The following is a 12,154-nucleotide window of genomic DNA, read 5'->3' as shown; positions in this document are numbered from 1 at the left end:
ACCTTTCTCTTACCCATGTTTTGCATCTAATACGAGAAAGTGGAATATTGCCCAGAACCCCAGCTGAGATAGGAATGGCCCCGAGTTGCATTCTGCCCCCCTCAAATACACGTGCGTCTACACCTTGAGATTTTTTTCATCCCAATGACAAAGGGGGCATTTAGATTAGAGCAAGAGCTGCCAGCAACCTTCTCCCAGTGAAAACGAAATGGGATGGGAAGAGTAACCTGGGGAACCCGAATTTCCAACTCAGGGCCCTTGACTGGCTGCTTATGCCCAGGTGAGTGGGCATAGCATCAAACGTGTGCCAAACAGCATCTGTGGAATAAGAGAGATCCACGCAACCCTGCTTTGCCTCATTTCTACCAGTGGCCAAATTTACTTTTTCTTCTGGTGCCATTTTGAGTCACCTGTTGGCACCCAATGATATCTACGTGGTACTTTTGAGGGTGAAACCTGCCAGATGCATGCATCTCCTGTTGCCTGCCCGCCCGCCCACCTGCCCCCACTGCTAGCCTTCAGTGAGACAGACTTCCCCTGACTATGGAAGTTCCATTTTGCAACCAGGGCTGACAACTCTGAGTTGATTTTTCCTCTGTGGAAAACGTGTCGGATTCCAAACCCTGACCGCTTGCGAGCCGCTTTGCAATGCTTTCCGGCAGTCCTCTCCCTCCTCTTGTGTCCCTCTCTAGTTCTGAGGAGTACATCGCGGCTCACCTCTCTCTGGTCCGGAGCTTCAGCGGCCGATTTGACAAATACGTCATCCCTTGTTTTGTGGCCAGCGGTGATATAGATGAGAAGAAAGGGGCAGAAAACCTTCAGTACAGGTACTGTGAACATGGGGCAGCATCAGACCCTACGTGGCTACGGTCCCCGGGGGCCAGTGAAACAAGTCTTGTTCTTTGCGGTCTGCGTGGTCTGAGAAGCAACACCGTGTCCTTCAACATCACTCTGGCTACATCTGCAGTTGCTAAAATTAGCAAGTCGTCTGTATCCCAGTTGCAAGAGACACAGACTGGTTTGCGTCACAACATAATTAGAACCTAGTCGTACTTTTGCGTGTTCTTTGCCACACTCAGTTCCACGTTTTCCACGCACAGTTGTGGGTTTCGGTGCCTAGGTGGTGAGGAGGAGGGCGAGCGAGCAGGGGAGGCTCCGCGTTATCTCAGCCACGCTGTGTGAACATTTTGCAGGCATCGACATGAGCCTCATCCTCTGCTTTTCTACAAGGGTCAATTATGTAGCCTCGAGGGATTAAATGAGTGTGCGGTGACTCAGCTCCACTTCCGTTCCCGGCCCTCCAAGGTCTCCAAGAAGCCATTCTCAGTCTTAGCCCCATGTGCAACTCAGGACAAATTATACCGGCTGTGGGAGTTGATGCTATTTATTTATGAAGCACCTAATTGCCCAGAGATTGAGGAAACAGTGGTCCCTTAGCTGACAATCGAATCAATGCCATTCCAAAAGAAAGGAGCACAGAGCAAAAAGCCTGCAAATTCACACACGAGAGGCTCTGTTCTAGGCCTGTTGGGGGAACTAGAACAGAGTGGAACTTTTCCCTGTCTGAACACACATAGGATTGCTCCTTACCTGGATGTACCAGTTCCTGGGGGTCGGATGGAATATAATCAGGTACGAAGTCGGGGTGGTATTGATGCTTGTAGGTGATAGAGGGGTGGGCACTGGGACATTCCGTGGGCCCCAGGAGTGTCAAATGCCCGGGACAAGAACCCTAATCCTATTCTCCCTTACACCAACCCCCACAGCCCCCCCACACCTCTTGTTTTCACTGCTGTTCACCCTGGGGTTGGGGGAACTCCCTCTGGAGTTTTTAAACTGTCAAACAATGCTCTGTTTTTAATAATTAGCCTTTTCCTCCAATACATGCACTGAAGGGGAGCTAGGGTTTAGAGCAGTAGCTTCCTGTCCCCAGAATCCATCCCCGCACCCAAAACCTGACTCCTCCTAGCCAGTCCTTGCACGACTGCCAAAGTACATCACACTGCATAGCTCTGGCCGTACGCAAACAAGCGTGCTCACATTTATTTATATTTCATTGCACCTGCAGCCCTTATAATACCTTGTACCTTGAGCTCCACTGCCCTGCCGTGGCCCCTGCTGTGGTCGTGGTGTCAAACAACGGGAAAACCGTGTTCAACTTCGGCGACGTCGCCATCGGTACGGGACTCTTTGCAAGTGCTCTCCTCGCGCTCGGTAGCCTTTGTTCCTGGGTAAAGGTTAGCCTCCTCCTGGGTTTCTACTTGAAACTAAAACCCCCAACTCATAACATTCTTTCTCCTCCTTGTAAGTACGTGGAATTTCACAGGAGCTGAATGTTTTAAATTCTTCCCATGGTGACGCTCGTCTCTGCCACAAACTCATTGGGTGCCTCTCCCCCTTGGTCCTTATCTCTCCTTCTACAAAATTAAGAACAATAGTACTGATGGACTCGACAGTCATTGTGAGAGTTGCGGCTTTCTCACACACGTGAAGCCCTTCGGACATTGGGAAGCTCAATCCTCACGGAACTGAGTGTTTCCCACCGCAGGGGTTCAGAAGAAGGGTTTGTCCTCTCCTGGTCCAGTCGTCGAGGCTCTGGGGTGAAGGTCCATTCAGGGCTCCTCGTTTGCTTTAAGCAAGTAGAAACAAACGCTAGTTGCTGACTTGTGGGAGAACAAACTAAGCTGAGATGCTGGGGTGGCGTGTTTGGGATCTTCGGTCCTCAGTTCTGGCCCACCGTTCCTGACTGTGGGGACCGTGCGCTGCGACGTCTGTTGTCCTCCAACCTGAAGGACATGAAATGTTGAGCAGCCGAGGGGGGCGCTGCCCATTTTCGTCCTTGGGAGCATCCATTATTGGGAGAATCCTTTATTCTTCTCTGCTGGAAGAATCCTTCCTTTTCTGAAGCCGTGTAGGCACAACTTCCGGGTGTTTTATTTTCAAAAACGATCTTCCACTGGCTGTATTTATCTGGCTATTGATGACAAATATGGAACTCTCTCATCCTGCAGGGCACAGAATTAAAAAAGAAGTCAAGATTCAGAATATAACTCAAGAACAACTAACAGTATCCTTTAACGGAATTGTTTCTTCTCTTCTCTCAAATCCATTGCTCAATGGAGGCATCTTCATGTCTCCATCAGCTGGATTCTTAATAGAGCCTTCACACGGCCACTCTCTCCCATCAAGCATTAAATATTTCAGAATACTGAAATACGATGGATATTCCAGAATAAAACTGTGGCACCCACCTCCAATTCTGTTGGCACGGACATGGATTGTGGTGTCCATGATGGGAGTACCAAGACTAACAAATTGAATGGATCTGATACCTGCTTTTAATGAGCGTCAGTGGGGCATTGTGGGATAGGAGACATGGGAGCAGCGTGCAGCACAGGTCACAGTTCTTTTGCTGCTGCTCTATGCCGCCCCCACCTTACCTGCCGCCCAGCCCATAAGCCGGATACCTGAAGGAACACCACCTTCCCCATGTGCCAGCCCTCCGCTTGAGCTCTGAGGCAGAGGTCCTGCTCTGGGAGCCCTCCTTGAATGGAATCAGGAGGGCAGCTACTTGGAGGAGGGCCTTTTCGGTGGTGGCACCCCGTACACGCTCCCCAGGAGCTTCGCCTGGCGCCGTCACTCGATTCTTTTCGGCACCAGGCAAAGACCTTCTATTCTCCCAATATTTCAACAGTCGGTTGGTTTTATCCTTGTTTTTATCATTCTCTGTTGGATGCAGTGTGCTGTCTGTCATTGTTATGAGTGCTTTGTTTTTGGTTTTGTGCTTTTTGTAAGCCGTCTAGAGACTTCTGGTATTGGGGTGGCACACCAAACAAAAATTAAATAAGGCTGGGGAGAGCGAGAGTCAGTGTGGCGAGGTTCCCAGGGGGCCACTAGCTCGAACCTGGCTGCCAGCCTTGCTCCATCAGACAGCCCTCTTGCCGTGTGGGCAGTGAAGAACCGGCGACCAAGCTAAGCCCAGGTGTGGGTGGCTGCCATCTCTCCCCCGTCACAGCCTGCTGGGTTCCCCTGGTACCCACGAGAGGAAGCACGTCATAACCTGATCCACAGATTTCTGGAACTGCCCCTCAGTAGCAGATTGCCATGGTCCTCTCCTCTCCTCTCCGAAATGGTTGCTTTGGTTACCACGAAGCTTGTGATTCCTTGAGCCACCTTTTCCAGCTGGGATTCTCCCTCCTGAATCCCTTCGGACCCTTCCTGTTGGTGAATCCCATTCGTACCCTTAGAGAAGAATCCTGCAATCTTATAATCTCATTCTGTCCAGAGGAGAAAAAGTGGGTGAGTCTGTAAGCAAGGAATTAATGGAGATGATTTCACGGATTCCCAGTTTTTCCTTCAAGGATCTTGGGGAGGCACATCCGGGGTCCCTCCAGTGTCCCTATTCCATCTGCGGGATCCAGGAAAAGTACTTACATGTATGATTGTAAGTCCTAGAGGTCCTGCAGTGGATGCAGACAGGAGACAAATGTTTTAAATATATAAATATTTAAAGTGGTGCCCTCCATTGCAATTTGATATATTCGCCCCATGGGCTGGCCTATAGACACTTAGCGTGGGCAGGCCAAAGGTGTCTGCCTATATTGGACATGTTAACTCTCTGCACGTGCAGAACAATGCACTCGCGAAGTCACATGGAAAGAGAAGAGCCCAGCTCAGCACGGCCTCATCTGTTCTTGGCCGGTGGCAGGTTTCCAGGGTCGGAGGCAGGGAAAGGTCCTTCCACTTACCCACTTCCCAGCTGAGCAGCAAAGCAACCTGCCTCCAATGGGGCACAGCAACAACTCTCGGAATTGCTGAGCGACAGTCGATGGTGTAGATTGGCAGAGAAAACAGTCCCTGTGCAGCCTTCGTAGTAGAGACTCCCAAACATTGGGACAATGCCCTGGACCCGGCCTTTATGGAGACGCTCACAAGGCCCACACGGGCTGTAGCAATGCCGCAAGGGGAACTCTTGTGTGTGTTCTTACTAAGAAAGTTTCCTCCATAGTTCTTTGAAACACTGGAAATCAAAAGCGAGAAAGCGACCCTCACCCTGACCTTGATCGGTCAGGGAGTGATCCCCTCCATCACCTGCTCCATCGAAGGAGACGTGTTCAACATGGGATATGTGGTTGCCAAGGAAATGGCCACTGCCACCTTCAAGGTAACGCAGAATCTCACTGTCGGGACGGGGCCGGGCGCCGTGTCCGAACTGAGCTGCCAGGAGGAGTGTGCTGCTCATTCCGTACCATTCAGGTTCTGGACGTGTTAGAAGTTCAAAGAGGTGGGACAGATCCATGGGAGTTCGTTGGCTTTGTTCACAGGGAAATCTCATCACAAGATGAAACATCTTTAATAATCAGTGGTTGAGCCATACCTATTTTGAATCCTGCCTCTGCCATGAGCTGATTGGGTAGCCTCACTCCTTCCCTCCTTCGTCTCTCTCTCCCTCTCTCCCTCTCCTTCCCCTTCCCCTTCCCCACCCCTCTCAAAATCCTTTTTTCCTTCCTTCTCTCCTTCTTTCCTTCCCCTTCCTTCTCTCTTTCTCTCTCTCTCTCTCTTTACTTCCCCTTCCCTCTCTCTCTCTCTCTCAAAATCCTTCCTTCCTTCCTTCCTTCCTTCCTTCCCTCTCCCTCTCTCAAAATCCTTCCTTCCTTCCTTCCCTCCCTCTCCGCCCCGCCTCTGAGAGTTGTAAGGGCTGCAGTGAACTGATGCCTGTGAAGTGCTCTGGATACTCGAAAGTGCCACGCAAGGCAGCTGCTGCTAAGACGGCCTGCTCGGACCGGAGAGGAAGGAGCCACACCCTGCAAGAAGAGGTGAGTGAGTGAGTGCGGCCGGCCCGGCGTCTGACTCTGCCCTTCGGTGGCCTTGCAGATCGAGAACACGTCGCCCCTGCCCCTGACATTCACCATCCACCTGGAGTCGCTCTCGCCGAACCGAGACCAGGAACAGCAGGCGCTCCCCCCATTCCTCACGTCTCGCAGGAAAACGAACTTAGTGGGTAAGTAGTGGCTCTGTCGGTTCTGAATCCGCGGCGGCACCACGGGCGGTTCGGGGCTTCCCTGAGGCACCCCCCCGTTGAGCGAGGTCCACGTGTTTCGAATGAGTGGTCCAGAGACCATATACGATGGAGAACCAGACTCTTCCGCACAGGCTGCAAGGGACTTCTTCCCTTCCATGCTTGGACAGGCCAGAAGGCAGTGGAGAGCAAGGGGTGGGGAGCCGCTTTCCAGGGTGGGTGGGATCAAAGGCGAGGGGGCGGGGCCAAAACGCCAGCCTGCAGCTAAGCCTTAGGAGAGACGTCCTGACGGGAGGAAAAGCTGCCGAGGCTGGGAGGACATCAGAGAGCCCATGGCTACGTGGAAAGGGGGTGACAGCGGGGAAGGAAGCGTGGGCACCCAGCATGGCCCGGGGGGTCCGACTGGGACTCCGAGAGGGTCAGATTCCGGACCCAGAGGTCCAGGGAGGAAACTTGATGTCACGAAACAGCCGAAAACAAACGCATTAAAATAGCTTTGCGACGGGGGACTGGGACAGGGGCAGCCAGCGAAGATGCCCCCCTTGCCAGCATGCATGCCCCAGGCAGGCGTCTGGGGTCGCTGGGCCTCCTCTTGTGCTGCTCCCGTTCCGTGGCAGCTGGGCTCTGGGGGAAGGTGTGCCATGCCTGGCGTGTCCTCCCGCAGGCGCTCATCTCATCCCGTCCCGTTCCCAGGCACACAGAACTACAGCGGCCTGAGCGTGTTCAGCGTCACCCCCATGGAAGGCACCATCGGCCTCGGGAAGGCCCAGGAGTTCACCGTCACCTTCAGCCCCGACCACGAGAGCCTCTACTATTCCGACTGCATTCGGGTCCTGCTCTTCGGCAAGGTGAGCCCAAACCGAGGCCTGTTAGGCGAAGAACTGCGCTCCACCTGGGCATCTGGGCAGGATGCGGCCCTCCGGGCTTGGAGCTCCCTCCCAGGGCACCCCGATGGCACACCAGCTTTACCTCTTCCTTTCAGTCTGGTCCCCAAACCCGACTTTTATGGGAAGCCCTTGATCATCCTCCCCAACCGAAATGAGGCCGAAGTGTAAGTTTTGAGCACTTGCCAGCTCAGCGGTGCTGTAGTGGAACCAAGGCTCATGGGGACACAGTGCCAGCACTTCGCTTTTAGTGGGGATGCCAACACCCATCACCCTGCTCAGGCTTCCCCGTCCCCTGACCTCTGGCGAGTCCACGAAGGAGAGCCCTCCAAAGCATCCTCCTCAAGAGCCCCGCTGGGGCTTCCTTGATGGGGCTTCCTTGATGGAGTCAACCCAACTCCAAGCTGGTCTTCCTCCTCCTCCTCTTCCTCCTCCAACTTTCCCTAGTGCAATTCTCTTCTCCATGGCGTCTTGCCTTCTCTTGAGGCCCCCAAAGTACGACAGCTTCAGGTTCATCATGGAGTAGAAGACATCACAGGGACGGGTCATGGAAAATAAATAGATCCAAGTCCCTATACTTGTGGCGAGCAAGAACGGGCACCAAAGAAGCAGCTTTGGAGAGGATTCAAGGGGCGGCCGGTGCCGGCTGAACTGACCTGGCGGGCCGTCCTGTGTCTGATACGGATCTGTATTTGTTTATATCCAGACTGTATCTATTTATTCCCATGCTCCTCCTGTCTTCCTCTCCATTTTCCATTTAAACTGCAAGCCCTTTGGGGCAGCATGCTTATTGACTAATTAAAAGTATCTACCACAGTAACGGGAAAGGGGAGGACACATGGGCGCTTTCCCTACTTCCCTCCCTCTCTCCCCAGTTTACTCGCAGACACACCTCCCGAGAGGATGAGGAAAGCCAAGCTCACAATTCTACACCCAGGAAGGTATCTCAGACTGCAGCCATTTGCCTGGGGCTACTAGAGCTTCCGGCTGTATTTCCTAAAACCAAAATTCAGGAAGGTCATTGTTTAGTGTCAGAGGATGTACTTCGCATGCAGAAGGTTCTGGCATCTTCCATGAAAAGGGTGAAGGACCCTTCTCTGCTGAGACCCCGAGGAGTTGCTGCCCGGGGTGTCAAGACGGGGCTGGATAGACAATGAGCTGAACTCCCGCTGTTCTGCCTACGCTTGCCACGAATAAACCAAGACCGTGTGCTTGGGTTGCCATCTAGTGTCTGCCATGCCGAAGCGCACGGCACAGCCAAGTGGACCTGCAGTGAACGAGACGCTTCCGTCTCCAGATCCACCCAAACCAGAAGAGCCCAGAACTCCGGCTGGGCCTCCCGCTGCTGAGTATTGCCAGCTGGCAGGGAGCTTAGCTGCCCAGAGTTGCTTCTTCCGTCCCTTCAAAAAGAACTCTGGGCAGTGGCAAAAAGGCAGGGTGATCTTCAGGCTGTGTTAAATTCCTTCTAGGAAGTCATCCGCGTGATCCAGCTGAAAGGGGCAGCCAGGAATCACATGATGTTTGTGGAAGGAGGCGAGCCGTTGGACGTGTCCATAGAATCGCTGGCCGTGACGACGTCTCTGTCGGAAGAGCTGGCCAAAGCAGGTAACGGAGCCTTGAAACTGCCGCTTGTACATGTTGCTCCGCAAGCAAAAGAGGCACAGCGCTGGGTTCTTGTGGGCCGAGGCAAGACTGGGCATGTCGCCTTCACGCAGGGACCCAGTCCAAAAGCGTCTCAAGGCCCAGAGGGGCCTTGCTTTGAAGTCTCCCTGCAGCGGAGAAGTAGCTCAACTTGACAGGACTTTCAAGTCGGGACTATCAGACAAAGCAGTGTTTGCTAAGACGTGGGCTTGGTATTTCTTGGAGCCCAGCTGTGTGCTTCTGAGTTGGATTCTCCTGCATGGCTGTACGTATCTGGCGGAGCACCTTTCCCAACCGCAGTCTTCCTGGACGCTGGGATCAACACCCAAATCGTTCCTCTGAGGGAGGCGTGGAAGTTGGCATCAAGGGCACGGGGCCTTCCTGGTAACAGCCCCCCCGACTGTGGAACCCTCTCCTCCCTGAGGCCTGCCTGGCAGCCCCTGTGCCTAGACATTTAAAAACCTCCAGAGAGATTCAGTGGCTTGAGGAGGGTATCCACGTCAGATGTTTTGACAGGTCTACTCTATTATTTATATCAATTTGTTTTTAGATGTTGCATTTTGGGTGGGAAAAACGTTGTGGTGTTGCCTTGTCTTGTCCCGTTTCATGCATTCTTGCAAGCTGTCCAACGAACTTCCGCTAGCAGGCAGCATAGAAATCCACATTAATGTGGAATCAACTCGACTGCAGTTGTGCCACCACAAACCGAAACCTTTCTGACTCCTGCAGAAAGTGACAAGTCCACAAGCTCCATTCTCCTCAGCCTGGAATCTGTTCAGTCAGAGACCCTCGTCATCCCAGCTGTGAGAGAACTGAAAATCGGAGGGATACGCACGTCCCAGTTCGCATCCAAGAAGGTAAAGAGCAGCGTTTCCACCCACCTGGGTCCCGGGAACCCGTCACTGTACCCTCCGCACTGCACGGGAAGGAGGGTGCTCAGAGCACTTATAAACAGAGACAAGGCGAATTCTGCCCCTGCAGTTCTGTTCTGCTTTTCCCCGCTTCTCATAAACTGTTTTGTGAGCTTAACTGGAGGAGCCACACCCTGAAGGGTGGGTGATGCCCTGGGACATTCCCCCTGAAGCAGGGCCTACCTGGCACAGCAAAACCAGGTCAGTGGGCAGGTGGGACACCTCTGCAGGAGTCCCGTGTGGTCCTCCAGAGTCGACAGACTCCAGACCCTCATCGCCCACTTAAATTGGCCATGTGATGGGCCTTTCATGAAATACTCTGGGAGACGGAGATCTTCCCTGAGAAGCTGTCTCTTTCCGGCTCTTTTTAAAGTCTTCTCTGACTGGGGCTTATGGACGGAAGCAGATCGGGTCTTGTCCCAAAGGTTTTTGCCAACAGCAGTAACCCATCTGCTCATTTCTGCAGAATGTGGAATTCAGCTGGGAAGGCCTGCAGCTTCTCCAGCTCAAAGGATTCACCGTGGACCCCGTGAAAGGAAACGTGGATCGCGGGCAGACCAAAGCCGTCACCGTTTCTTGGGTGCCCCCTGCCGGCTCAGACGTATGTCACAGGTTTTGGAGCGTGCCGTTTTAATATGAGGGGAGCCAGCTGTGGGTGGGGGGCGGGGGCATGGCCAGCGGGTTGAGCTGCCCAGACGGCAAGGCCGGGAGTAAACCTTTGCCTGAGACACTTAAGAGCAGCCACGAGTGAGAGCAGACACATCATGGCTTGGACGGACCATGGGATTTGGCTCTGGAAGGATAAAATCCTGCAGCCCTGAGACATGGTGCTCCAGCCCCGAGAATGGAAGCTCTCACTGCATCTGTCAAAAGAACCATGCAGCCGTCTCTGTGAGGCTGGGGGCTTGTCCTCGGAGAAGGGGGTACTTTGGCGGCTGGGAGGGACAGTGACTGAAGAGGCCGAGATGCCGGTCACCCTGTGGCCCTTCTCCTCTCCTTCCAGCCTGCATGAGATGCCAAAGGCTTGCGAGCACCACGGGCCCATCCCATAAGCAGCTGGGGAGCCAGATAGTGCTGTGGTACCTCTCTGCTTAGAAGCAGCAGGCTGCGGGACTCACCCCGTCACAGCCAGCATCCGCTTCAGAAGAAGGGCGACATTTTCCTTGCCACACCTCCGGCAGCCCCAGTCGCTAGCCTCCGTCTCCAGCCGACGCCGCCTGCATTTAAACCTGTACCTTCGATGCAGCCACGCATTGCCCCTGGGGAGGCTGAACGCAGCAGCAGCACCCCAAAGTGGCCGTCCCGACCCCCCTCCCACCTGCCGCTTCCCCACCCTTTTGCGAAACCCGCCCTCCCATCCTCCTGGCTGTTTTGCTGGGCTCTGGGCCCCCACTGCTTGCTTTCAGGTCGCCACTAGCCGCTGGCTATCAAAGGCCGTGTGTCAGGTAGCCAGCCTCAGCTAGCAGGGTTCTCTCTGCGCAAGAGAAGGCCTTGAGAGAAGCCCGGTTTGCCGTTCCGAAGGCGCACTCCCGACTCCGGCCGCGATCCCATGCTGTGCTTCCCAGGAAGGGCTCCCAGTGAACCAATAATTAAGAGCCCCACGTGGAAGGAGCAAATTATCACATAGGCTCCTCCCTGACGCACTCAGAGGACCGTCACTCGCGGTGGGCGGGCGGGTGGGCTGGCTTTTCGCAAAGGCGGGGCGGGGGCACTTCAGTGTGGCTGTGGAAAGGGCGCAGAGAGTGACATCCACACCCGCATGGTTATACCTCGTGGGCCATCCGAGAGACTTGGCGGGCAGCGGGACCGGCCTCCTCGCTTTCGCCGCCGTGCAGAAAAGCAGCCTGCGCCCCCCTTCCATCTCGTCCCCGCAGCTCAATCAGCCCGTGACGGGCTCAGCCACCCTGGTCGTCAGAGGAGACGTGAAGGAAATTTACAGCGTCTACTGTGTGGGCAGGATCGTGACCAAGGCAGCCCCCGCCGACTCGAAGTGTCCCGTCGCCGCTGCCTCTCCAGACAGATGACGGGGCCGCGTCCTGCCTGCCAGCCGATCGCAGGACCCAACGTGGCGGATCCCGCATCTTTCCCACTCTGCCGAAAGAGGGCTCTCGGCACTGAGCTCTCTCGGCCGTCGCAATTCACTCCCCTGATGACCTTTGTGGCTCCAACCACAGCTCCCCACACATGGTGGAAACCGCCTTTGCAGAAGCTCAGTCCTCTGAAGTTATTCCAGGCCTCTTGCAAACCGATGTCGATCACCCTGAAGGGCCGATAATGGCTGCTTATCTTTGCCGGCTGATCGGCATCCCCGCTGTTGAGCAGCGAGGCCAATCCCCGGGTGATGATTGCACGTCTCGGGTGGAGCTAGAAAAGGCAGTAATTATCCTCTCACCTGCGCTGCCCAGTATGTCGGCACAAATGCTTGTTAGCAAGCCGTTGTTACAATAAACACACGCCCGCTGGAATATTTTGTAATGTGAAGGCTCGGGACGCAACAGGCTTTTCCGTCCACATCAGGGCTGGCCCAAGGAGAACTTTGGCCAAATAAGCACATCCGTGAGTACAGGCGGAGCTTCTGGGGCCGTGTGAGGGATGCCAGGCCTGCGTCATTGAGCTCTTGCCAATGCTTGTGTCCCGGGGCGGCGGGGATGGGGAGGCATCCTCTGCAAATGGGGGTCTTTCACTGTTCCCCCCACGCC

The 12,154-nt window shown here is 54.5% G+C and overlaps 1 protein-coding gene across 1 annotated transcript in view; it reads left to right on the top strand.

Annotated features, from left to right (window-relative positions):
- Positions 1-11,914, top strand: part of CFAP74 (cilia and flagella associated protein 74) — a 48,553-nt gene extending 36,639 nt beyond the window's left edge. Inside the window, exons 21-31 of the mRNA XM_044445314.1 lie at positions 693-827; positions 2,069-2,178; positions 3,012-3,067; positions 4,183-4,299; positions 5,009-5,164; positions 5,875-6,001; positions 6,713-6,867; positions 8,373-8,508; positions 9,274-9,401; positions 9,922-10,056; positions 11,330-11,914. Of these exons, the coding sequence (XP_044301249.1) occupies positions 693-827; positions 2,069-2,178; positions 3,012-3,067; positions 4,183-4,299; positions 5,009-5,164; positions 5,875-6,001; positions 6,713-6,867; positions 8,373-8,508; positions 9,274-9,401; positions 9,922-10,056; positions 11,330-11,479 (1,405 nt within the window). The 3' untranslated portion in view covers positions 11,480-11,914. The remainder of the gene's footprint in view (positions 1-692; positions 828-2,068; positions 2,179-3,011; positions 3,068-4,182; positions 4,300-5,008; positions 5,165-5,874; positions 6,002-6,712; positions 6,868-8,372; positions 8,509-9,273; positions 9,402-9,921; positions 10,057-11,329) is intronic.
- The last annotated feature ends 240 nt before the right edge of the window (positions 11,915-12,154 follow it).

Source organism: Varanus komodoensis, unplaced genomic scaffold (genome assembly GCF_004798865.1).
Source record: "Varanus komodoensis strain SLA01 unplaced genomic scaffold, ASM479886v1 scaffold48, whole genome shotgun sequence".
Classification (NCBI taxonomy): Eukaryota; Metazoa; Chordata; class Lepidosauria; order Squamata; family Varanidae; genus Varanus; species Varanus komodoensis.
The sequence above is the reverse complement of the archived record's forward strand: the minus strand, read 5'-3'. Positions and strand labels throughout refer to the sequence as shown.